The sequence below is a fragment of the Biomphalaria glabrata genome, chromosome 6 (genome assembly GCF_947242115.1).
Source record: "Biomphalaria glabrata chromosome 6, xgBioGlab47.1, whole genome shotgun sequence".
Lineage (NCBI taxonomy): Eukaryota > Metazoa > Mollusca > Gastropoda > Planorbidae > Biomphalaria > Biomphalaria glabrata.
Window position 1 is genome coordinate 21,035,445 of NC_074716.1, and position 27,862 is coordinate 21,063,306.

A 27,862-nucleotide genomic window follows, 5' to 3' on the forward strand; every position below is an offset into this window, starting at 1 on the left:
TTTTGAAATAAATAAGAATGGATAAAAATTACGGGGAGGTGTTCGCTTTATATGCCATTTCGCTGATGGGCCTTTCCTATAGATTCTACAACCAAAATATTACTTCAGTTGGCAATTCTATACTTTGTTATCAAAATGGCGACAGATGTAACTATAATATAAATATAACTCTCTTTAGATCTCTATATTTTTTTGTTTATAAATAAATAGATAGATCTAAGACTCTAGTCAATATAGATTACTTCGTTTAGGATGAGAGTAACTACTTAACTAGATCCAGATCATGATATTTTATATGATATAATCTTGAACCTAGATCTAGTGAATCTCTAGTGATAGTGAATCATAGTGACACTGACTGAGTCACTGTGACTGTGTTGACTCTAGTCCTACTCCTACTAGTAGCTACTACTCCTAGACTTCTAGGTCCTAGATCTAGCACTTCCTAGGCCTAGACCTAGAGTCTAGTAGAGTGATGCCTAGAGACCAGAGTATTTAAACGTTTGGAAACACTTTGGCACGATCTTTTGTTTTTTATTTATAGTTCAGTAATGCCCAAATGGCAATACCTAGAAAAAAAAAGAAAGTACCCAGAAAATCTTCAACTTTTAATCTATAATAATAAGTCTGTTGCAAGTCTCTGCATTGCATTTTTCATATTGAAATTCATGTAAACTTACTGTAGGGTCGTCAACATTTGAAAACACTTTTTTTCGAGGTGCAACAAATGAATACACTGAGAAGAATTTGTAAACACGTTAATTAAAATGTTTTTAAAATTAATTTTAATTTAAGATTCCTAACTAAAGTCATTTTTAACATTTACTTCAGCATCTATTCTTTCATTTTATTCAGTCTGGAGTATAAATATGGTTGCCTAGACTTGTAGTATTTTAGGTGATATCAATGTCCCCTCCCCCTTATAAAAATACATTCTTTTTTTTTTTTTTTTGCTTGATGCAGGAGATACATGTTTAATATTTAGATTCTGTTATAAATATTTTGGTATTTTTATTAATTTGATTTCAAAGAAATAAAACAATAACAACACTTTTTTTTTTTTAAACATAGATATATTTACATTTATATATACAAATATACAGCCAATATTTACAATTGATCTTTACAATTTTACTAAAAAACGTCTACATATTTATATACATATTTAGCCTTTAAGTATTTATTTAGCTGCAAAGGAAATGTTTATTTTAAACATATTTACATTTAGATATTTACATATATACATTTTATACACATACTACATACACTAATACAGACATACAGCAGATGTTAACTCATTTTATACAATTAAAATTTGCATAAAGGCATGGAAACCGCCAAATGTCAAGATCATTGATCTGGGCAACATAATTGACACACAAAAGAAAGATCTTCAAGTTCTTCAGTTGTCAAATTATTTGACACGTAAGTGCATTCCACATGAAGCCATCGATCACATATTTCACACAGGATCTAAATATTTCCACTTTTTTTGCCACAATCTGAGCAAGTATCTTTTGTGGTTTGATTTATTACTTGGTCAGCACCATTAACACCTGCAGCCAGCTCTTTTTCCATCTCTCCCTTCTTAATAATGGATTGTCCTCACTGTCTTCATCTATGTATTTTGAAGTACTCGGTTTGTTCATTTTCTTAGTTTCTAGTTTCTTCCTTTCTATGACTTGCTTGTGCATATGTTTTTCTACTTTTTCCTTGTCCTTCACAACTTTGTTAGTTGCCTTTTCTTAGAGACATTTCATTTTTATCAATTGCCTCTATGGCAGCTTTAACAATTTCAGGCTTGTGGTGAATATATTTTCTTTTCTTCTCTGAAGCCATATAGTCTAAACACTTATAGATGATCAAGTATTGGATACGGGTATCTAGACTGTCACAGAGAAAAAAAAAAGTATAATAAACAAATCAAATTAATAAAGCAATTAGATCTTAGTCATAGTTAGCTCTACTCTATATTTTACTACTGTTTCCATTTGCTTCTGTACGACATTTGTAAATAATTGTAATCACCCCCCCTTTTATTTCTAATTCTGTTCAGTGAATAATCTGGGCTGTTTAGTGCATGTTTTCCAACCATTTTTAAACCCTAAAACACAAGTTAATACGTCAGGATGCTTAAAAATAGCAATCATCCCTGACCTGGTTTCATTTTCCCTACGTAGGAGAAAAAAAAAAGTTCACGTACCTGTGGTCTTTGACCCCGTGTAACCTCGATCGTCTGGAAAGCAACGAATAGCAGGCGTGCAGGAAAGAAACAGAAATGATGCATGCGCATTACCAATGTAGTAGTTTTCCATTTCCTTTTACAATAAAAGCGCCGTGATTAAAAAAATATGATGGGTGTTTCCAAACCGTTCGTGTTTCCAAACGTTTAAATACTCTAGTGGGCTAGTGACTAGTAGTGATCTAAATTCTAATCTACTCTTTTAGTTTTTAGTTTACTCTGTGACCTGTCTGTCTCTAGAGTCTAGACCTAGTCTTGTCTCACAGTGTACTCACACACACTGACACTCACACTCAGTGACTCACAGTCTAACTAAGTCTAGAATCTAGATTACTTTTAGATCTATTCTAACTATTAGTATTAGTATTATTATTATTATTATTTTTTTTATTCTAGAGTCTAGACCGTACAATATTTCTAATTCTAATCGATAATACATATTCTACATACTCATACTCAGACTCATACTGACATAGTGTCACATAGTGTTATGTAACATAGGATAGTATGATAGTCAGGTAGTTAATAGTTAATGATAGTTACTCACTGTGACTGAGTCACACTGTCAGTGTGACTGTGATAGTATAGTATTGTAGATTCTTATACCTGAACACCGACTATCGGGAATGAGGATAATGAGGTAGTTCCGTATTTCTGACCTACTTTAACCAAAGTCACGTGATTGTAGGACACAACAAAGAGAAGAATGGCCTTGTCTTCCTATATTTCCATTGCTTTTGCTCCTCTATTTTTACGAACTCCCTGAATGTTCAAATAATTATACGAATGTTTTCATAAAGGGCCAAGAACTGTTTAAGGATAGGTTTAAATTATCAATGATATTTCCTTTATAGTCATGACAAGCATCAACACTTTGCCGATGATAGATCTACATTCACATACAGAAGAAGATGTTTTTACAAACGTTCTTGTAAGATTAAAAAAAGGCTTGGTATAAACTACACAAAACACACACACACACAAACATATATATATACATTTATATATATTTATAGGCCTATATATGGGATAATATGCATATTAGTTGAAACATTGTTATTTTCATAAACTTCAGCTATGTTTTAACGTTATGTATTTCATATTCCGCTAATTTCTAATACATTATGCACATTTAGAATTATTTTTTGTGTTGGATACATGATGTATTATTATGTTATTAAAAGTTCTATCATTTTTAAGAAATTCACAAAATGTTACATTAAAGTTTCAAAAATGCGTCGACGAAATAGATCTAGATCCATTTTATTACTTAGAAACCAAATTTAACAATGAAAGGGCGGGGTAAGACTTATTTGGCCTGTGTAACTGTAAGAGTAGATCTAGATTTATCCTTGACTATCAGATGTGTTATTTGTTCGCTAAACAAATAAAGCCTATTACGCACAAGGAAAACAAATGGCAGTCTTTTTATCTTTTATAACAACTAGTCGACATATCGACTACACACTAGCCCTAGAGCTATCTGACCAATACACACTGGTCTGCTGTCCAACTTTTAGTGTTCTACTCAAGTTCAAGCTTGTTTACTTTTGGGCAGAAAGGAAGGGGGGGATGAAAGTGTTACTTTTTTTTCTAGGACTGGTTACCCGAATGCTAAGAACTGTAAGTGTAGTCATTCATTGTAGATCAAGAAATCTTGATCTCAGTATGGCAGATTATAGGCCAACGCTTCAGTACCTTCTATCAAAGGTTTAACTATTTGTTTTAGTTGAAACTATTAAAAAAATGTATCTCTAGATACTCCTGTTATTAACAAATTATAGTTTAGCGCTAATGAGTAAATTGAAACCACTAAATATTGACTTAAAACGCTTCAGATTCCCACTACAAACTAACTAAAATTAAGCACAGTGCGCGTTGTATACACACAACCACGTGACTCTGGGAGAATATGGAACTACCTCATTTTTTTTTATTTGGTGAAGACTTAACATACAATCATAACAATCGTTACAATGTGATACAAAAATACTGTGAAGTGAAAGCAAATCGTTATTCTTCAACTAATGAGTCTAATCACTAATGACTCATGAGCCTAATGCCTGTAATGGACAATAGCTGTGTTCCTAAGTACTGATCAACTCATAGTCACTTCAATCCCCTACAGTCTACACTGAAAGCAGTTTTTGTGCTTTCATTTTCATTGAACACTTCACCCTGTCACTGAACACCACTATATGATACATGTAATTAAAAATATTTAAAATCTAATAGATATTTTTAATGATTAAAATAAACTTTTTAATTTTAGGATACTACAGGTGCTGGAGGTAGTGCTGTTAAAAAAGCTACTACTAGCACCAATAAGTTTGCTAAACTTAATCGCTTGAGAGAACTTGAAATGAAGATGGTGAGTCCTGAATACTTTTTTTCTACATGTTAATTGTTACATAAGTAAAGAGAAAATTTTTGTTAATAATTGCTCATATGTAAAAAGATTTTTACCACTAATGTTGGGATTAACAACACAGAGAATGTAGGAGACCAATAAAAATACAAAATGTTTGGTTTATCTATGCTTGAAAATAACAATGTTTTTAAGTAGTCATGCCAACCATTCCACATTTTGCAGAACTAATATACAAGATCACCATTTTATTTGTTCCTCTATTCTTAAATAGTGCTATTTGTATTTTCATTCTGTGTATTATATTGCACAAAATTATTTTTTTTTTACATTCAAAAAAGTGATTTGTTGTTTTCCTCCAAGCTTGAACATATGGTTTCATTTCCTAGATTAGGCTTAGCTAAACACCAATTCACTGTTCATTCATTGGCAGTTCATTCAGATAGTCAGTTTATATAATTTGTTCATTGCTTTTGAAATTACCTTATTCTTTCATGATTCTGATTTTTATTGTAATTATTAATTAAATTAATAATACAAATGTTATATTTGTGATACAAATAGAATGAAGCTAGAAAATTAAATCATGCTGAACTAGTGGCAGAGGATGAACGTAAAAAGAGACCAAGTAATTATGAGTCTAAAAGAAAATGGTTAGAATGGGAGCAAGAACAAGAGGAGAAGAAAAAGGTAAACAATGTGAAATGTAGACATTTTAACCATGAACTATTCACATACTTACTTGTGAACATAAAACTTTGTCACTGAATTAGTAAGTTTAAGGTTTCTTTCATAGTATTTGTTTATGATGAAAATCATCTCTTATAAATATTTGTAAATCAAAGATATTTATTTTTTTAATTTTTTTTTTGTCTTTATTTGTTAAAGGAATGTTCTGCTAAGGGTGAAGACTTTGAGAGAGTTAAATTACTAGAAGTCAGTGCTGATGCAGCTGAGAGATGGGATAGGAAAAAAAAGAAAAAAAATCCAGACACAGGTTTTGCTGGTAAGCTCTTTGTTTATAGAGTGTGTGATTGTCATGACACAAAATTAGTTACTACTTAATACATTGTATGTTTATATTCTATTTGTTACGCTGTTTATGTCTAAGATGAACCTTCATTTGAAATTCGACTTGCAAAATATTCAGAATAAATCTTGGTGACTACCAATGTACTTTCAGATCTAATAGATCCACATCTGATCACATTTTCACATTAAAATGTGTACTAGAAAAATGCTATGACTACAATATACCAAACACCAACTCTATATAGACTATAAATTGGCTTATGACTTTATTAAAAAAAAATATCTCTATGAGACACTACAGAATTTTGGAATACCCAACAAACTGACAAGACTTAAACACATGACATTAAACTACTCAAAAAGCAGGGTCATAGTACAGGGCAAGCATTCACAGGACCTAAGGATTAAACAAGAACTTAGACCAGGAGACTCACTTTCATGCATGCTTTTCAATTTAACACTAAAGAGAGGGATAGAATGTATAACCACAAGGGGAGCAAACTACTTTTGAATAAAAAAATTATAGGTCAGAGACCAACAGGAACAAAATACAGCCATCTCCACAATATCTTGCATAATCTGAAGATTTAGCTAGAGCTTTGATACAACTGAAAGAGCATCTCAATCAGCAGGACTTGATATAAATGAGAGTAAAACCAAGTATGACATAACAACAAGAGATGATCAGACAGAGGAACAATATATTAAAATTACTGACCACCACTTTGACAATGTAGATGTTCATATTTTTAGGAAGTACATAGAAATCTCTATACAACATTTATATACAATTCTTTCCTTTCTCAAGTATTTCTCAAGTAAATTTTTATATTAATGGTGATATACAAGATAAAACCAGATGGAGAACACAAACTATTATTTATATGAAGACCTTACTATAGTGATGGAAATAGAAAACTACAGGTCACCTTTTTAAGAATGTTAGAGAACAGATTTAACAAAAATAGCATCTTGGCAAAAAACAAAAGGAAGCGAGCCAAAGACAGACCAGGAATATGATGGCTTGATGATGTAGAAGCAGAGAAAATGGAAAGATGGGTTGAAGCAGGACTCCATAGTCTGTAGCTCCAAGGGATCGATGATTCTTTATGTGGGCGCTAAAGCCATATCTGATGAAAATGAAAGCTCCAACCAATTAAGATAGAAAAAAGTCAAGCCTTCTGACACAATTTTGTTAAAGTCAATTAGTTAAAATATTTATTGATCTCAGATCTATAACAGCTTGGGGTTCGGGCGTGGAGACGAAAGGCCCAGGAGAGATCTAAATGGAGGTATGTGTTGAAGCAGGCCAGAGCTCTCCTGGGCTGAGGCGCCACTGGGATGGATGGATGGATCGGTGATTCTTTATGTGGGCGCTGAAGCCATATCTGATAAAAATGAAAGCTCAAACCAATTAAGATAGAAAAAAGTCAAGCCTTCTAACACAATTTTGTTAAAGTCAATTAGTTAAAATATTTATTGATCTCAGATCTATAACAGCTTGGGGTTCGGGCGTGGAGACAAAAGGCCCAGGAGAGATCTAAATGGAGGTATGTGTTGAAGCAGGCCAGAGCCCTCCTGGGCTGTAGCGCCACTGGGATGGATCGGTGATTCTTTATGTGGGCGCTGAAGCCATATCTGATAAAAATGAAAGCTCAAACCAATTAAGATAGAAAAAAGTCAAGCCTTCTAACACAATTTTGTTAAAGTCAATTAGTTAAAATATTTATTGATCTCAGATCTATAACAGCTTGGGGTTCGGGCGTGGAGACAAAAGGCCCAGGAGAGATCTAAATGGAGGTATGTGTTGAAGCAGGCCAGAGCCCTCCTGGGCTGTAGCGCCACTGGGATGGATCGGTGATTCTTTATGTGGGCGCTGAAGCCATATCTGATAAAAATGAAAGCTCCAACCAATTAAGATAGAAAAAAGTCAAGCCTTCTGACACAATTTTGTTAAAGTCAATTAGTTAAAATATTTATTGATCTCAGATCTATAACAGCTTGGGGTTCGGGCGTGGAGACGAAAGGCCCAGGAGAGATCTAAATGGAGGTATGTGTTGAAGCAGGCCAGAGCTCTCCTGGGCTGAGGCGCCACTGGGATGGATGGATGGATCGGTGATTCTTTATGTGGGCGCTGAAGCCATATCTGATAAAAATGAAAGCTCAAACCAATTAAGATAGAAAAAAGTCAAGCCTTCTAACACAATTTTGTTAAAGTCAATTAGTTAAAATATTTATTGATCTCAGATCTATAACAGCTTGGGGTTCGGGCGTGGAGACAAAAGGCCCAGGAGAGATCTAAATGGAGGTATGTGTTGAAGCAGGCCAGAGCCCTCCTGGGCTGTAGCGCCACTGGGATGGATCGGTGATTCTTTATGTGGGCGCTGAAGCCATATCTGATAAAAATGAAAGCTCAAACCAATTAAGATAGAAAAAAGTCAAGCCTTCTAACACAATTTTGTTAAAGTCAATTAGTTAAAATATTTATTGATCTCAGATCTATAACAGCTTGGGGTTCGGGCGTGGAGACAAAAGGCCCAGGAGAGATCTAAATGGAGGTATGTGTTGAAGCAGGCCAGAGCCCTCCTGGGCTGTAGCGCCACTGGGATGGATTTATTGATCTACTAACAGTATATTTCATTCATTTTTGTCATGAACACATTTGTACATCTCTGCTTTGTCAAACATCTCATACATAGTAAGAGAACAGAGGGGGAAAAAAAGAGCACAAAATACATTTTTTTGTAAGGCTAATATCCATTCACCCTGTCTGTCTGGTACAAATATTGAACTTCTCCCACTATTCTTGGATCAAGTTGAACTTAACACAAATTTTTATTGTACCTAAGAAAACATGAATCAATAAAAAAAAATTAACCAATTAGTCAATTAATTACTGGAAATTAATTATTTTGTTTGATACCAAAAAGGGAAATTAATCCTTCATTAGTTTATATATATATATATATATATATATATATATACTGGTATACAAAAGTGTATATTTGAGAAGTTTAGAAATAGTTCTATTTTACATTTGTAGCTCTGAAATGTTAAATATATATATTTATTAATTTTACAATTTCATTAGATTACGAACAAGCAACTTTCCGTCAATATCAGAGGCTGACTAAACAGATAAAACCTGATCTTCAACAGTATGAAAAACAAGGTCAAAAGCTGTAAGCTGATATTTTACAATAAACTTTCCCATTTATTAAGTAACCTGATCAATGATTATCGAATGTATCTTTTTAGTAGCCTGACTAGTTACTTGACTGATCAAAAGGTAATCCAAACTTTTCAACTTAGTAACCTGACTGATCAAGAGTAATCACTCATGAAACAAAGGGATGTGTTTCTAGTTGCAAACACAGTGGGCCTTAATTTAGACCAATAAGACATTTAATAAGCTAGTGAAAAAAATATGTAAAATTATGATTTTTAAATAACATTCATTCATATATTATCTTATTTAGTCCATCTTTTGAGTTTTTTCTGTGCAATGTAGTTTACGCTGTGATATTTTGTCAGTCTACTTTTTCACCCACTTTGTTTTGGCGTCAACAAAATGAAGTCCATTTTGTTTTATCAGTCATATTTTGCTTGGTGATGTATTTGTTGAAAGCACATGGGATGCTTATCTCCAAAAAGAATTTAAACAAAAGGTTACATACTTCAAATTTTGTATACTTTTTTTTTTCCAAAGAAAATGTTTAAAACTGAATATTTGACTAATTATAACTATCAAGAAAACTGATATGAGTAAATGTTATGTAAGAGGGTCAGTAAGAAAAACATCAAAAGTCACTCTGGGTGGGTGGCTCTCACATTCCAGTAATTAAAGACTTGTTCTATTCCCTCTTTAAACATAACCAACACCCTCTACGGCAGTGCTGAACAACTGAAGAAAAAAGCACACTATTTTTCCTTGGCACAATCTGCAAAAGAGCTCATCAGCAAAAAGCTGGCTAGATTTGAGTTTGTCAAGAAATGTATCACTTTAATGAATGAATTAGATAAACTTGATTCATAAATGAACAGGCATAATGGTATCGATTATTTCAACACAGTATTCCAAAATTGATTTTATAAATCCACAAATGAATCCTGAGATAAAATTAAGATCAAATATCAACTATTCAAATAAATACTCTCCATCTTGTTATGAGTAAGAACCTAATTTCATTTTTAGTTTGTATTGTACATCTAGGTCATAAAAAAAAATCTCTACCAGGATGGTATGGTGGAGATGTTTAATTTCTAAGAATATGAACTGTCTTTCTCACTTTATTTTAGGGGGGATGACTTCTATGCATCTTCTGATACACTTGGACTACAGGATCACAAAGACTCTGAGGAAGCTATTGATAAAATGGTTACAGATCTTGAGAAACAGTGAGTACATTTTTTTTAACTGAAATATTTTTAAGACCTATTTTAAATCATATCTAAAAGTATAGTTAAATACATGTATGTCTTAAATTCTAATTTTTTCCCTACGCAATTTACCAGGATTGAAAAAAGATCTAAATACAGCAGACGCAGAACATTTGATGAAGAAGCAGACATTGACTACATTAATGAACGCAACATGAAATTCAACCAGAAACTGGAAAGGTTCTATGGTAAATACACATCTGAAATAAAACAGAACTTGGAGAGAGGAACAGCTGTATAGACCATCAACCACTTTCTTCTATTTAAAAAAAAAATGTTTGTAGTAGTTCTTGTAAAGATTCTTCTGTGACATTTTAATTTTGCAATTTTTTATGACAGAAAAAAGTGCTATTCACTGCTATTGCTCTATGTTGAAATAAAAAGGTTTCAATTATGTCCAATCAATATGCCCATCGGTCATGGTATGTAGTGATTTCAAAATAAAAGTAATACTTAATCAATCATTTGCATAATACTTAGTTTGATAAGTAATGTATTACTTTTTAGTCTCAGAAAGCCAATCATAAATATATTATGCCCACTGTTATTGTCAACCATGAAAAATATCAATTGTACTGTACATGATGAAGATGGGTTGGATATTAAAGTATACATTTTTTAATATGCAGTCTTAACTGGCAATAAGAGCATGGTTTTATTAAACAGCTAGCAAAATAGTCCAGACTTTTAGTAAAAAAAAAAAGTCTTTTTTTTTTATGTTAGTTAACATTTTTTATGTTTATTTTATTTTTTAAGTCTTAATCACTTTTGTAAAGTTTTTTTTTTTTTTTTTTTAAGTCTTAATCACTTTTGTAAAGTTCAATTTCGACTAGACAAAATATTGTGTAAATATGTGTATATGTTTGGACAGTTATGGTTGAGAGAACAGTTTAAAGCTGTAGCTTAGGAATGTTTAAATAATGAATGATGTATGTATGCCATTTGGTCAATAAAGTATGGAAACCACATTGTGTTATTTTCATTCTTTATTAGGAATGATGATGATTAAAAAGAACAAAAATCTAAAACTCTGAATTACTTCATTTTTTTTTTCATCAACAATTACTGGACACATTAAAGTCCAGAATTCAGTGCATATTTTCAACTGAAACAATGAGGATTGGATTATAAAAGAATTACTATAAGAAGCAAGTTAATATGTATATTTATATATTACTATTTATATATTACTACAAATAAATGGCACAAGTTGTCATAGATCTAATTATTATCTCCAGATTTTTCTCTGGGACAACTTTCAAGATGTTCATACATTTATTTTTTATCATTATCTAAGCCACGGAAGAAAAAAAACAAGTTTTGATTTTAATTTACTATTTAATAGGAAATGGCTAAAATGTAATAGATGTGGTACCCGGTACAAAAAAAAATTAGCAGTTTCATGAATTATTGTCTCTGCTTTTAGTATCATCATATTACAAGTAAACTTATATGAAAGTAGAGGTCACAGCCTTTTTTTTTTTTACATTAGGAAAAAAATAAGTGCCATGATAATTCTATGACACATATCAAAACTAGAACACGAGAAACCTTTTTTTGTTGTTATTCTTTTAAAAATTACTTCTAATAAACATACCAACCATAAAATAGTTTTCACTTGGATATCAGTGAAATTACATAAACAAATCAAAATGCTGTTGTTTTTTTTTTCATTTATAAAAATGTATAATCTGGCAAGGATAAAGTAGCTTTTAATTATAATAATTACTACACTCTGTGCATTCAATGCAAAAACAATTTAAATAGTCACATTGATAACAGCTAAATAAGTACACCATGTAGTCCATTAATTTATTTAACATATTTGTATATAAATTATTTACACAATAATTTTATTGGTATTACTAAGAATATTAACTACAATAATATAGATCAAAACAAGTTGTTTTTTTCTTATAAATATGAAATCTTTTAGCATTTAAACATGATACATAAAAAAATTAAAAGTATAAGTTATAATCAAAGCTTCATTAGTTTAAAAGCAGTAAATACTACAATTCAGTTTTTTTTTAAATACTCCATTATACTTTTTTAAAAATAATTTGAATGACCTATTATCTGTAGATTGCTTGTTTTCTGTAATTGACAATTTTGGAAATCGATCAAAGGTAAATCTTCAGACGTTTCTGTCTGAGTCATTTTCTGGTTATCGTCATGTTGAAACTCAGGAACTGTGACAGTTGGGATGTCTGGCACTACTTGATCTGTGTCACAAGTCATCATGACCTTCCTAATAAAAAAAAATGGTAGGGGAGAGATCTGTTAACAACAAACAGCTAGATCAATGAAAACAAAATGAAATAATAGTAAAGTTTCTCTTTCCAACTTTGTGACCATAACTAGATGATAAAATGGCCAGAACAAGGACTTTACTTTCCTGAAATTATGCCAGAGGTGGGTGTAAGCATCCAGAATTTCTTATCAGGATTGAAACCCGTGACGCTCTCACTTTACCACCCAGCCATATATCACACTATTTTGAAACCATGGTACAGTAATGATTAAAATCAAATCAGTAAAATACTGATTTTTTATTTTTGCTCTGGGTCAATGTGAGAAATTAAATTGAACTTCTAAAATTAATTACTTTACAACAAAGTAAAGTTTTCAGTAGTAAGTTACAATAGATTTTTCTTAATTTGATCCATTTATGGTGTTATGCCAACTTTTTTTTTCACAAGAACATTGGCCTACCATTTTCCTATAATGTGTTTCAGGGCATCCACAACTTGTCCAGCAGTCATTCTAGTTTGAGGATCCAAAGTTATGAGTTGTTGAATCAGTTGTTTAGTATCTTCACTAACTCTTCCATCACTAGATTTAACAAATAAATGAAGCATTTCAGTTACAAGTTGTGGAATTGGTCACCAAACAATTTTTGTTTAATTTAATGAAAATATATCAACTTTTATCTCATCTCTAAATACTGAAACTGCTCTAGACTTTATCATTTCCATCACAAAGATACTTATTGTTACCAACTACAAAAAAAATACTACTCTAATGTTCCCTTTGCAATGAAATCATTAAATAAAAACTAAATTCAGCAATGTGAAATGTTTGACTGTTATAGTTAAATAAATTAGCATTGTATTTCATGCATTTGTACATTTATCATAAGCATAACTGTAAAACACATTTTTTCAGGGGATACTAAAGATTGTTATTATTGAACTCATGATTCACGGGCACTGCCAAGATTAAGTTTCTTTTAAGAAAACAAAATTCTTTGTAGTCTCCACTAAGGAATTTTCTTATGATGTGGCAGGTTAGAAGCGCCCTTTGATTGGTAATAAGCTCCTAAAAATGACTGTGAGGTCTGTTTTCACCACTCTCTGAGCTGAACTGGGTGATTTGTTTTTAATTCAATTTATATAGTCAACTAACTGCCAATCTTTCTTTTTCTTGTTGTTTTTTTTTTGTTCAGTCACTGTTTTTAACACTGTGATACTGCAATGTAAATAGATATTGATGATTTTTCTTGACCTTTTAATAAAAAGTAGATCTGGTGGATTAAAATCAACTGCCAGCTCCTAAATGTCTATTATCTCAGTTGGAGCAAGCACCATTGAACTGTTCAGTATCCACAATATTTTGGTGGAAAGAAATAATTACATTTAAGAGGTTGGATGAACAGCCTATTTTCTGTAAAATTTTAAAGAGGTCATCTCTGCTGACTAGATCCAAGGTCAATTAATGCAATGTTCAAAGGTATCTATTGTTCTCTGTACTTTTCCTGTAGCTAGCGGAGAGAGAATATCATATCAATTGTGAATCTCCCTGAGCAAACCCACATTGGGATTCTATGAAGACCCAATAAGCGAGTTTTTGTAGATTACGTCGTATCACTTGGGCAAAGACTTTGCCTATAATTCTTAGGAAGCCAATTCCCCTGTAGTTAATGCAAACGTGATGGGACCATCCTCCATCCTCATTGATGAAAACAAGCTAGAAGCTATACATGATTTCTGCTACATGAGATTCACAATTCAAGATGACCTGTCCCTAAAGGAGATTAAAAAAATGCATTAGGAAGGCTGTGTTGACCTACGCTAGACTCAAGATGAAGAGTTTGGGAAAACCAAAAGCTCACTACAGTGACCAAAATGGAGGTCTACAAAGAATGTTTTGAGTACACGACTGTACAACAGTGAGTCATGGACTATCTATGCAAAGCTAGAGAGAAAATTAATTTCACTTGCGCTGCCTTTGAAGGATCCTGAAAGTCACATGGTATAAAAGCGAGTGTAACACTGAAATGCTTGCTTAGACAATACCTCTTGGGCTGACTTGGTCTTATCCACTGTATAGAGGACAATTGTATCCCAAAGGTCATTCATTATGAACAACTGATGACAGCCTTAGAAAAATGATCATTTCCACCTCCAATATTTTAATTAAATGGGAACTTAAAGCAGTGAACATTGATGTTGACTAATGGGAAGATATAGCCTAAATCGCACTGTTTGGAGAGAGATGGTGACAAAGAAAGCTATGGACAGTAAAAAAGCATCGGCCTCAGCTCTGGAAGAAAAGCAAGCCAAATGAAAAATGTCATCAAAGCGAATGCCACCTCAACCTGCATTATATGTGGATGCGAATCCAAGCATCAAGATAAATGGACACGATATAAACGCAGTGGACAGATTCACATATCTAGGCAGCACACTCTCCAGAAACGAAAGATCCATAATGAAATCGACCTGCGTATCGCCAAGGCCAGTGCATCCTATGACAGACTGTCTAAAAATGTCTGGAACAGACGAGGTATCACCACAAATACAAAGCTAGGGATCTATCAAGCTGTCATTCTGCCTACATTGCTCTATGCCTCAGAAACATGGACAGTGTACAGAAAACATGCAAAGAAACTGAACCACTTCCACATGACATGTCTTAGAAAAATACTGAATGTCAAATGGCAAGACAAAATACCAGATACTGAAGTCCTTCGAAGAGAGGGGTCTGCAAAACATCCACACAATCCTGATGCAGTACCAGATGCGATGGGCAGGATACCTCTGCAGAATGGAAGACCACCGCATCCCTAAACGACTCTTGTATGGCCAACTAAGCGAAAGAAAGCGCTCGCAAGGGACACCCTCAAAGCTTCTCTGAAGGCATTCACCACAGACCCAGCCACCTGGGAGACAGAGGCACATGACAGAGCATCATGGCGTCGCGCTGTGAAAACTGGCGCACAGGTTGCTGAGGAAAAGAAAACAATGCTGGCAGAAGAAAAACGCCAGAGAAGAAAAGCAAGGCCAATGACACTAGCTCCAGCTGGAATAACCTGCCCAGTGTGCAGCCGAACATTCATAGGTCTCACCAGCCACATGAGGAGGCATAAAACCACAGTGCAAAGCCCTCAGCCTCCTGGATGACAAAGTGGTCTTCATCGAACCACGATGGATGAACTATATATATATATGTGGATGGGAATGCCTCTTGAGAATAGGGCTTTAGTCACATGAAAAAATGTTCTATGAGATGAACCATAGTCATTCTATGACTAAAGGAGGCCAAACATCATTCCAGTTGAGGAAGTAATTGGTAGACTTAAGTACTTCCTGTGGTGAGTACTTGTAAAAGAGAGGCATATTTTTATTATTTTTAATAAGCCTAAATAAAATAAATCTTTTATTAGACACTTCCCTGAAACTAAATTTTAATACCTAATAGTGGTGAACATTTTTCTAAAGCTAACCTTAATTCCCTACATCTGATGATACTCCCCTAAAACTATACCCTAATTCTAATTAGTTTAAGTTAGATAAAAAGATGATCCTAAAATTAGCAATAACTTTTTCAAATTTATATCAAATCTCTAAATTTTACCCACAATATTCCATTTTTATTTGCATTTTACAAAGAAATTGTAATCAACCAAAAAAATCATCTACTATGTTAAAAGTGTGTCAAAACAGGGTTTAAAATTATAAGCTCTGTAATATTTAGCAAAACAATTTACAGTCACACTATTAAGGCCTTGGTTTTAAGCAATGTTTTTATGAATAAGACTATGGCAAACTCCAAAGCTTTGACACTTAGTGTAGTAATTTACTGTGAATAGTAAAATAAATACCAACTTTCTTGAATAAGAATACATATACACTTCTATGTAAAAATTTAATAGCAACTTACTTGGGGATAGTAAACTCTGCTGACTTAATTTTTCTAAAAAGTTCTTGTGGCAAACAATCATAGAAAGGAAATTGCCCATACAGCATTGTGAAAAGAACCACACCCAAGGCCCACATGTCGCTTGGTTTACCATAATAAGGTTTGCCTTTAAAATAGAATAAGAAAATTAATACAAGATTGTCTAGATAATAATAAAATTAATTAGCCCTGAAAACATATTTGATCAAATCAAAATATATATATTTCATAAAATCAAGGATGATCCTTAATAAGACAATTACTATTAATTAATATCTAGACTAATGAAAATACTAATATACCACTAATATACTACTTTAAGCATCTGGATTAGTATAAACTTGATTATATATTAATACCAACCACTTAGAACATCTGGACTTATGTAGGCTGGGCTACCTCTCTGATCTCGTAATTTATCTTTTTCAGAATTAAGGTGTCTACCCAGACAAAAATTTGTAATAGTCACTCTCCAGGACCTTCTGTCCACAATCATGTTTCCAAGCTTCAGATCACGATGGACAATGTTTTTCTGAAATAAATATATAACAGTTTAAAATAATAATTTGTATTGAATTTTAGGTTAAAGTAATTTAAAAAATAAATGCTTTTTTGAAAGGAGATTCTAGACCACATATTAGTAGGAAGACTGTCTGCAGATCTCCATGTGGGAATAACTGGAATGTCCCTCCATCCACCAAAAAGGCCTTGTGTTGTGGGAGTGCCAGTTCCCCAACCCTACTTCACCTTGTAGATTAAACCTCTACAGGTAGTAGACAACTCTCTCTAGTGAATGCTATCCAGGCATGAACAAGCTATAAAAACCCAGTGCAGTACAGACCATAGTCCCATTGATTCTAAGTTTTGATGCAAGGGACCCTAATGGAAGAAAAAAAGAAGAAACCATATCTCATGTTGTTGTTTTTTATGCCAGTCCTAGACTTGCTGAATTCTGATTTGACAGGAGGGGAAGCCACTTTTTCTTGATTGATTGAGAAACATACATTTATCATGAGTTTTTAAAAGAGAAAGCTTCAGTCTCTCAAGCCCCCACTCAAATGAAGTTTGACCATGATGAGGATGATAAATTAATTTTTCTTTAAACAATACTATCAAAATATGTTAGTCCTTCATGCCTAGCATAAAATGTTAATATAAATATTTAGGTAAGAAATATATACTCTTTCAACATATAATTAATCTCTTGGTTTCCTAAAAGAAATAAAAATAAAGCAGCATCCTTTTGACTTAGATGTTAATGAGTCTGACAAAAATAAAACAAATCTGGAATCTCTGTGGCATTTTTACGTCTCGAGAGACGATCTTTTCCCTTTGCAACTTCTTGTGTGACTAAAGAGGCCAATCCTTGATACACAGCTGCGATCGCAGGTTGGGCATATATAATCACCAGGCGCCGTTGCATTTTCACCCTTCTTTCTGCTGCTGTTGTGTATGACATCTACAATCTGTGACCCTTCCTTTATGCTCTCTCTCCATGTGGATCTGTCCAGTGCCACCTCTTCCCAGTTGCCAGTGTCGATTTTGAAGAGCTTCATGTCGCGTTTGCATACATCCGTATAACGTAAAAGTGGGCGACCAGCGGCTCTCCTGCCTTCTATTAGATCGCCATACAGGATGTCCTGTGGAAGTCGACCTACTGGCATTCTACGAACGTGGCCAAGCCAGCCAAGGCGTCTGCTGCTGATAACAGAGCGGATGTCCTGGCATCCTGCTCTATGTAGCACTTCCTCATTGGTTATCTTATCTTGCCACCTTATTTTAAAGATCCACCTTAGGCATCGGAGGTGGAAGACATTCAGCTTTTTTTCCTGCCATGAGTAGGTTGACCATGTTTCACTTCCGTACAGCAAGGTGCTCAACACACAGGTCCGGTAGACTAGGGCTTTAGTACTGCTAGTCAGCAATATGTTGTCCCAGACTCTTTTCTGCAACCGTGACATGGTGGCCATTGCCTTGGCTATCCTGTTGTTTATGTCTTTATCCAGTAGAGTGTTGTTGGATATGATGGAGCCAAGGTAACAAAAGTGATCAACAATTTCTAGTGGTTGGCCATTAATGCTTACTTGAGGTGCAGTGTTTGTGTTTTGGACAAGTATCTTAGTCTTGCTTTGACTGATGTTTAAGCCGAACTTCTGGCAAGCAGCAGATAGTTTGTCAACCATGGACTGTAGCTGAATATCAGAATCAGCCTACAGGAGTTCCCTGACGAGTAGCTTCCTAACCTTGGTTTTTGCCCGCAGCCTTGATACATTAAATAGTTTTCCAGATGATCTTGTATGGAGAAACACACCTTCGTTTATGTCGCTGTACGCATAATGCAGTAGACAGGAGAAGAATATGCCAAACAGAGTAGGTGCGAGCACACATCCCTGCTTGACACCACTGCAAACCTCAAAAGGTGCTGATTGGGCTCCATTGAATTTGACAGTACATTTAGTTTCCTCGTGAAAACACTCAATTAACTTCAGTAGTTTAGGAGGGCAACCTATTTTCCTCAGGAGTTTGAAAAGGCCACTTCTGCTGACCATGTCAAAAGCTTTAGTCAGATCAACAAAACAATGTAAAGGGGTCTGTCTCTCTCTCTCTGAATTTCTCCTGCAGTAGTCGTAGAGAAGATATCATGTCTATAGTGGATCTACCGTTCCTGAATCCACACTGAGACTCTGGGTAGACTCTAGAAGCTATCACTTGCAGCCTGGATAGTGCCACTCTAGCAAAGATTTTGCCCACTATACTGAGGAGAGAGATACCCCTATAGTTGTTGCAGTCACTCCGATCTCCTTTGTTTTTGTATATTGTGACTAAAGTTGCGTCACGCATGTCCTGTGGGACATAACCTGTTTCCCAACAGCGGCAGAGGAGAATAAAGAGTTCAGGGAGCAGGAGTGATTCGTTGACTTTCACTACTTCCACTGGGATACCATCACTCCCAGGAGATTTTCTATTTTTTAAGCAGTTAATTGCTTTTTTGAGGTCACTAAGGCTCGGAAGCTCATCTAGGCATTCCAGTACTGGAAGATCTGGTAGAGAAGCCAGGGCAACATTGTCTACTGTATTCTGTGTGGCATAGACTTCAAGGTAGTGTTCTGTCCATCGTTCTAGCTGCTTGGTTTGATCTGTGATTTTTTCTCCTGATTTGGATAGAAGGGGGGCAGGCTTAGACACTGTTGGACCCAGGGCCGCTTTAATGACATCAAATAGAGCTTTGCTATTTCCTGAGTGGAGACTGTCTTGGATTCTGTTGCAGGTATCCCTCCAAAAGTTGTTAGCACATTTTCTAGCCATTTGTTTCGCCTCTTTATTAGCACTTTTGAAGCCCTCCAAAGATTTTGGATTAGGCTTTGTCTTGTGAGCGAGGTGTGCAGATCGTTTTTTCTCGATGCAAGGTTCCATGTGTGCTAGATTCGCCTCAAACCAGTCTACATTTGTGTGTTTTTGAGGCCCAAAGGCGGTGATTGCCGAACTGTAGATTACGTCTCTTAATTTCTCCCATCTGATAGAGATGTCTTCTTCATCACTTCATGAGGGGATTGAACTGTTCAGGAGCTCGCCAAAGAGTGCACACTTCTCTGGGTCACCTACATGATTGACGTTAATTCGCCTAGTTCTGGGTTGAGTGGAAGTGTAAGCCTTCTTGAGAAGTAGCTTGATTTTGCTTAGCACTAGTGAATGGTCTGAGTTGAAGTCCGCACTATGGTATGAACGGGTGTGGATGACACTTTTCAGATCCATCCTTCGGGTGATGCAGAGGTCAAGCTGGTGCCACCTTTTTGAGCGTGGGTGCTGCCAAGAGACTTTATGGCATTTCTTGCCAGAGAAGAATGTATTTGTTACACACAGTTCATGAGAGCTACAGAACTCGAGTAGCCTTTGGCCATTGTCATTTATTTTGCCAACACCATGAGGTCCCAAGCATTTTGGCCATGCATCATTTCCATCACCAACAGGGGCATTAAAGTCTCCATTTATATAGAGGTGCTCGGATTTTGGAATACTTTTAATTACGTCCTCTAGAGCTTGAAAGAATCTGTCTTTGTCCTCTTCTGGTGCAGTAAGGGTTGGTGAGTAAGCACAGATTATATTAACTTTGCCTTGCGGTGATGCAAATTTCATGTGTGCTACTCTTTCATTGCCAATGGGAAACATTGCAATGCAGGGGACGAGACTGTTTCTTATTGCGAAGCCGACGCCATGTATTCTAGGGCTTTGTTCTGGTTTTCCTTGCCAGTAGAATGTATAGTTGCTTTCTGTAAGAGATCCACTGTCTGCCAGTCTGGTTTCTTGCAGGCAGGCCACATCAATGTTTAGTCTGCTGAGTTCTCTGTCGATCATAGCTGTTTGTCGCATGTTGGTGACGAGTTCAGGGTCAGTATTGAAGCCAGGACACATTGTCCGTATGTTCCAGCTTGCTAAACGCATTAATGTTGAGGGTTTTCTTTTGATTTTATTTGCAGGTGCGGGTGAGCAGCTTGCTTTTTTATTTTGTCTTAGCACCAAGCACCCAGTGGTGCGGCAAGCTGTGGCGGGATAGCACTTTATTGTCCGAGGGCTGCTCGGCTTAAGGCAGGCAGTAGCTATCCAGTGAGGCTAAAAAGCCCCTCCTACCGTCAAGAGTGGTCCCTGGCGTTCCAGCTTACGCCAATCAGCTAGGAACACACGCCTCTCTTTCAAACTGACTGGGTTCAAAGGGATGGCGAGCCATCACAATTTGGGGACAGGTGGCTGCAGGAGTTTGCCAGAGAGCAGTAGTCTTACTACTGTCCCCCCGCCTACGGGGCTCCAGGACCGGATTTTCTGTTAGGGTTTACTCCCTTAGCCTTAGACCTTACAGGGACACACACACAAGGCAGTGCGGCTATTGACCTATAGCTAGGGGTTTGGTTTGTGGGCAACAGGGCGTGTCCGCACGCCGACGGGCCATGCCTGCCTCACATCTTGGGGCCAAACCTCCTCCGAGACCCTCACAGTTTAGCCTGAGGCTTCGCAGCCTCAGTTTCCATCTGCCACCACGAGGAGGTACTGCATAGGACTTGCTGTGGAGAGGCTATGTACTGGCAAGAGAGACTTACAAAATTGCTCCCCTTTCACAGATGCTAGCCAGCGGTGGCAACAAGTTAAGCTACCACACTAGACGCTTCACACAGCCATTGGACAAATAATAATATATATAATCTGGAATTCCTTGTTACAAATACATGCTATAAGTACTTTACTGATACAAAAAATATACTACTTAATTCTTAAATAACCCTAATTAAATAGCTAACACTGACCTGATGAAGATTTTCCACTATTCGAGCAATGTCCCAAAAAATAATCAAAGCTTCCTTCTCATTTAGTTTTTTCTCATGGATGACATGGTGTTGGAGATTGACAAAATAATGAGATTCTGGGTCATAATCATGAGGTATCAGACAGTCTAGGACCAAACACAGACGGTTGATCTCACACTTTTCTGTGCTGTCCCATGCCTTGTCCTAATGATGCACATTTTAAAAAAAAAATTCATTAATACTTACTTTATGTAACTTTGCAAATAGGTAGTGGGTGATTATATTGTCAGTGGAAAAAAATAGAGAAACAAACTTTTACCTTAAAAAAATCTATGCAATGAACAACACCTTCAGAATTTTGCAAATGAGACAAGAGAGAGAACTCAGTCAACATTAACATTTTTCCTTGTCTGTCATCCATGGTTTCCTTGTCTGGATCTGCTAGAGTCAATATCTAAACGTTCAAAAAAGAAAAAAAAATTAACATATAAAAAATGGGCCTCAATTTTGAAACTTGGTAAAGAGATTTTAAGGCCTCTTCAGCTGCTTGAATGATTAACAATATTTGTTGCAAATAATTAAGGTAGCTCGTTTTTGTGCTTTTCACAAGAAAATGAAGATTTAGATTTGAATCATTTGAAATAAATAATTTATTGCACACGTGGAGCAAGTAACTGAAATAATAGTAAACAAATACACTCAAAATAAATCTTAATAAAAAAAGAGGCAAATCAAAACCAATTATAAAGTTAAATTTCAATAAAACTTTCAATAATGTAAGACGATTAAATTATTCTTTTTAACAAAGCTTCTATCAACTCAGTCTGTCTGTCTGATAAAAAGTTTGTACTTGTAATTTCTTCAACATCCATTCTCAGATTTAGCTGAAATTTTGTACAATTATTTCTTTTACCTGATAACACAAGAATCAATAACAAAATTTTACCAATTAGTTAATTAACTATTGGTAATTATTTTGTTTGGTATCTTGAACAAGGGAAAGTTGATCTCATACTTTTTGAGCGAACATTTTTATAAGCATTTCACCAAGATATTCCCCTTTCTTCCCTACTCCTTTCCCAACTGGTCTAGACAAGTGAAAGGATCATAGCACATTAGGAAGGTTAAAAGCTAAACAAGAACAATTGGTACAAATATTTCTAATCGCATATATTTATTATGTCTAAGTCAATCATACATATAATTACATAACTGATCCAAACTAATTGATACAATTAGATTTAATATAAACTTTGTTTTTTTTTAAAGTATTCTATGTTATTCTTTTTACATTTTTGTGACAAACTCTATGAAGAGTCAAGTTTAAAAAATAAAATTAAAATCTTAAGTTTATCAACAAAGGAATAATTAAATAATGATTCCTTTGTTTTAAAAATCTTTTTCAAGACAGCATTATTTGTTGTTTTTTTTTAATTATTTAACAAATAAATCCTTTTTCTTTAAACTTAAAAAAAAAAACAAAAAAAATTTTTACTGTAACTAATTAAACTTTATAATACATAAATTAGAAAAATAAATAAACTATTTAAAAATGTCCTCACCTTTATAATATAAAACTTGTTAGTTTTTTCCTTTCTAGCCAGACATTGTACAATACATCGGACTGGAGATGACCCTATTCTTGGACCTGTTCATTGATTTCAAATTCAAATTTCAAAAGTTCAATGAGCTTAAATTTAAAAAAAATTCTTATAATTTAAATCCTCTGAAACAATTAATTAAATGCTCCTAATAATACATAGGTAATAGGATGAACCTAGTTTAAATAATAACATCTGAAACTAAAAAAAATAACAATTGGCAAAAGAAACAAAATTTATTTAACCTTTTACCTAAAATATAAGGTCCAGCTTTTTTTACTAAAGACATGTAATTTTTTTTAAGAATAGAATTCAAGCCATCTATTTGAGAATCATTGCTACTTGTTGCTTTGGCAGTGTCACATGTAATCTGATCAGCTCTATCTACGCGCAGACTGTGTTGTTCAAAACTTCTTTTCAACCAAGATGCAAATTGTGAATTAGATCTTAAGTCTTGTTGTAATAATGGTGATGGTTCATCATTCGGCATGCCTGAAAAAAAAAATGTAAATTGTAATTTGTTACACGGATATCTATAAATAAATAAACTTTTGTTTACAAAAAATATTATCTTCACATTCTTTTAAATTACACTATATGAACATGAAAAATTTAAGTTATTTATTTATCAGCATATATATATATATACATATAAAGTAAGACTTTTGTGTTTTAATTTGAAGAAACAAAAATTGGATATAATTTAAAGAAAAGAATTAACAAACAGATAAACTACTTTCCAAGCCAAGAGATACAAACTTTTAACTACCAAAGCTGTTGGGCTAATACTTTCTTCTGATTATGAGCATTTCAAAAGATATAAAGCCCTTCAAATGAACAGCTGGAAAATATCCCAGAGCTTAAATTCTGGACACTTGAATGAGTTGACAATAACAAATAGTCAAAGAAAAACAAAGGAAAACATAAATATGCAAATCAGATATATCAATGTTCTAATAGATAAACTTTATAATATAATAAAAATTATATTATAATCAAATGGATTGCATTATTTTTAAATTTAGTAACACATAGAGCAGGCTAATTAAATTTAACTAATTTATAATCAGGTGTTCCTCAAGGTTCACTTCTGTTAGTATAAATAGTCTGATTGCATTAGTCCTAAAAGAAAAGTAAGATTATGTGTAGATGACCAGGGCCGCCGCGAGGGTTGTGGCCGCCTGCGTACGAAATTTTAAAATGCCCCCCCCCCCTTTTTTTTTCTAGATAAAAAAATTAAAAAATAACTTTAAGACACTGTTCCAAAAGTTCACTTTGATTTAAATTCATTTTTTGTAGACCATTTTTTTTTCTTTTTTGTAGACCATTCCATTTTTTTTTCTATCATATTCGAACAGTTGTTGTATCCCTCAATTACAACTACGAATGATTGACTATGAACAATTTCAAATATACGTGCCTTCAGAAATCTGAAGTCTTGGTTCTTTATGATCAACATTCAAAACTGATCTCGTTCTGACTACTCGCTTATGCAAATGTATTTGCGACGGTGAATTTATAATTGATGAGCTGCGGCAGGTATATAACAATGAACAGTGTAAATGATCATGATCTATATTCAATTTCTCAATAACCTTGACTGCTCAACACTGTTATATGGTCTGGACATGGATGTTAACTTGCTTGTTATTGTAAGTTAAAGCATAATCAGAAAAAAAAAGCTTGATATGCAAAAGCCATTGACAGTGAAACTTTATCAACATTCCATATACTTTCATAAAAATTATCATGATTGTAATTTGGAGAAAAGTGCATTGTATCCACAATCATCTGATATACATGGTTTTAAAGGTGCCTACAAGCAACACAGCGCTGAATATTTTTCTTGATTTTAATAAGTCACTTATACAATGACTTAAAATAAAACATAGTAAGGCAGTGTTTCTCACATTCCTGGATGGCGACTCCCAAATCCCCTATAGAAGCTGAAGCCCAGAGGCTTGCACAGTGAAGTCCGTGAGTTTTTTTAAGAATGTAATAAAAAAGACAAGAAACACACACAATTTTAGGTTTTAATTTTCATTTACATTAATTTAATGCTGTGTAAAGAAATAGTATTGTCTACATAATTTTTAAGTGTTAAAAAAATTCTTCCTTGAGATAGAATTGAAGATGCAGTAGGTTTCCATTCAGTCGGCAAGGGTCTGAAATTTTTTTTTTGCTGCCCCCCGCACCCTGTTGTTTGTGGATAGTTGGCTTGTAGTGCCAGACAGCTGGTATAACTGAACTAATAAAGGCATTTAATTTTTTTTTAATAAATAAACTTCAAATAACTTGAACAAACTTCTTTGTGGACAAAAACTGTAAAACTGTTATTATTCACAATTTAATTTGGGATGAGATATAGATCTAATAGTAATGAAATAAACTGATATTTAAACAAAAATCTAGCTCACAACAAACATAAAGTCTTTACTCGTCCATGTCTTAAGCTCGTCTCACTTCTGCTATAAGTACGTTAATTTTATCATTGTTACTGCATAACCACGATCAATTGCTTAACCTCTTCTCACCGCTGCTTAGGAAAAACACACACCATAACACCCCTTTTTGTCAGGACGTTGCACCCTCACCCCCTCCACATTAAAGGAAATAGCGCCCCCTCTCCCCAGTGAAAATGTTTTTAAAATTTACTTTTTAATTACCGGTAATAAATCTACTTAAAGGATGGGCTATTTGACTCAAAACAAATACTTCAAACAACCCGCGAAAATTCAAGGCCAGAAATGAGTAGGCCCTTATGGAAAACCCTGTGGGAATCCCTCGCACGCTGCTCTATTTATTTTTCAAGTTTCCAAAATAATTTCTTATGTAAGAATATCATTCATATTTTCAAAGGATAATGGAATAATTAAAATTTATTTTAAATATTTAACTAAATTTTTTTATTTAACTAAATTTTTTTTAAAGTAACCTTGAAATAATGATTTGGCCACCTCTAAAGTCGGCTGATTGCGTGCAATGCACACATTGCACAATAGGTAGCGGCAGCCATGTAGATGACTGTACCAGCTCACATTTAAGACCTCCTACAAGTTATCAGAATTTATCTAATTAATGTATCTCTTCCCTTTTAAAAAGTCAAAAGTTCTCTAGTTTAATTTCCCCCTCCTTTACTTAAAATTTACCAAAATACATCCTTTTGTTATTATTTTGTTATCTCCCCAATATTTCCAACATTTTATCCCACTTCCAATAGATTATCTTTCTGAGCCACCAGCCTCATTCCTCTACCATCTAGAGATCTCCAACTGAGAGCCATCTGTCAACTACGATGCAGCTGAGCCCAGCAACCAACCCACCAGAATTGATAAAATACTGAAATATTTTTTTAAAACTCAGAATAGGAAGCTAATTAGGCAAGTTTTTTTAATTGAGAAAGGTTGCATTAATTAATGGTAACCAAAAAATGTATTTAAAAAAAGGGTAAACCCTATTTATTCATTCATTATAAGCTAGCATTTAAGACTAAAAACAAAATGCTCCTTTCTCAAATGTTAAAAGATATCCCCATAGTAAAATTCAACAGGTCACTGAAGCTTATTAAATTATTCCATTTCTAATAAGAACATTGAAATACTATTTAATCTTCTAAAGATACTAGAATAAGCAACCTCAGTAAAAGAGCAACTTTTTAAAAGAACAGAGGGATTTTATCAATGAATAAGAGTACCTTATTTACAAAAAGATAACTAATTTCATAAACTCAGAATGATACAAGGATGAAAACACATTTCTTGATCCAGTTATTTGGACTTACTTGTAAGAATTCTTTCCCTAGTAATAATTATAAGATAAGCCACAAGTGCATCACTCATTAGCATTGAAGCATTATTACAAATTCAAATTACTAGCAGTGATAAATTTAGATTTTGTATCTATTTCATTTTTTTTCTGGACATCAATTCATTGTTTAATTAATAAGAAAGGCAACTACTGAAACTGCAAGATGCTGTATAAGAAAGACAAGAGCATCTGAATAGAAGATAATAACATTAACTCTTCTAAAATGTTTCATTTATCGACTAGACTAGTAGTAAGTAAGTAAAGTTCCCGTTTCAGATCTCGTGGTCTATAGGGCAGATGATGTAAAGGTCATCTGATTCTGTGGCCTACGGTTAACGAGGGTGTCATGTGGCCAGTACAACGACCAACCGCCTTTACTTTTCCCCAACTAATGTCAGGTACTCATTAGACCTGGGTGAATTCAGAGGCGCCCAAGGATCCCGAAATAAAAATCCCAGTCTTCACCAGGATTCAAACCCTGTACCCCCGGTTCAGAAGCCAAGCGCTTTACTGCTCACCCACCACGCCTCTATATCGACTAGACTAGCTATTAGAATTTATATACATCAGACATGTCAAACATTACGTTCGTGGGTCACTTTGCATGCATCCTGCTTATCCACCTCAAGAATTATCAAAATAATGTTAAATTATTAAGCGGTCACCACTAATTTTCAGGTGCAATATTTAATGGAAAAAAAAAGATATATATATATATATATATATATATATATATATATATAAAAAAAAAAACAACTTCGTCGAACTTTTTAAGTAATCTTTAATGATCGAAATGTTAAAAACAAATAATTTTACAAAAATTAATTTTTAAATTGAATTAGATATGGTAATTTCGTTTATTTATTAACTTTGAATTATCTTTCAAGTTATCTTT

The 27,862-nt window shown here is 34.1% G+C and overlaps 2 protein-coding genes across 11 annotated transcripts in view; one reads left to right on the forward strand and one right to left on the reverse strand.

Moving 5' to 3' along the window:
- LOC106079285 (pre-mRNA-splicing factor syf2-like) lies at nucleotides 1-11,048 on the forward strand. 3 transcript variants are annotated; one of them, XM_056032419.1, is made up of 7 exons: nucleotides 1-147; nucleotides 4,515-4,613; nucleotides 5,175-5,300; nucleotides 5,499-5,616; nucleotides 8,734-8,824; nucleotides 9,942-10,040; nucleotides 10,158-11,048. In XM_056032419.1, exons 1-7 carry the CDS (start codon nucleotides 136-138, stop codon nucleotides 10,321-10,323), a joined length of 711 nt encoding a protein of 236 aa, XP_055888394.1. In that variant the 5' UTR covers nucleotides 1-135; the 3' UTR covers nucleotides 10,324-11,048. The 3 variants fall into 3 exon arrangements, with proteins under 3 accessions (XP_055888394.1, XP_055888395.1, XP_055888393.1); XM_056032420.1 differs by lacking the exon at nucleotides 1-147 and adding an exon at nucleotides 238-258; XM_056032418.1 differs by lacking the exon at nucleotides 1-147 and adding an exon at nucleotides 3,084-3,173.
- LOC106079286 (cAMP-dependent protein kinase catalytic subunit 3-like) overlaps nucleotides 8,733-27,862 on the reverse strand; it is a 25,524-nt gene continuing 6,394 nt past the window's right edge. For all 8 annotated transcript variants that reach the window (XM_056032412.1, XM_056032413.1, XM_056032414.1 and 5 more), the window contains exons 4-11: nucleotides 23,413-23,652; nucleotides 23,122-23,207; nucleotides 21,879-22,013; nucleotides 21,560-21,763; nucleotides 16,629-16,797; nucleotides 16,248-16,392; nucleotides 12,798-12,917; nucleotides 8,733-12,333 (exon numbers count right to left, since the gene is read on the reverse strand). In XM_056032412.1, coding sequence (XP_055888387.1) covers nucleotides 12,135-12,333; nucleotides 12,798-12,917; nucleotides 16,248-16,392; nucleotides 16,629-16,797; nucleotides 21,560-21,763; nucleotides 21,879-22,013; nucleotides 23,122-23,207; nucleotides 23,413-23,652 — 1,298 coding nt within the window. In that variant the 3' untranslated portion in view covers nucleotides 8,733-12,134. The remainder of the gene's footprint in view (nucleotides 12,334-12,797; nucleotides 12,918-16,247; nucleotides 16,393-16,628; nucleotides 16,798-21,559; nucleotides 21,764-21,878; nucleotides 22,014-23,121; nucleotides 23,208-23,412; nucleotides 23,653-27,862) is intronic.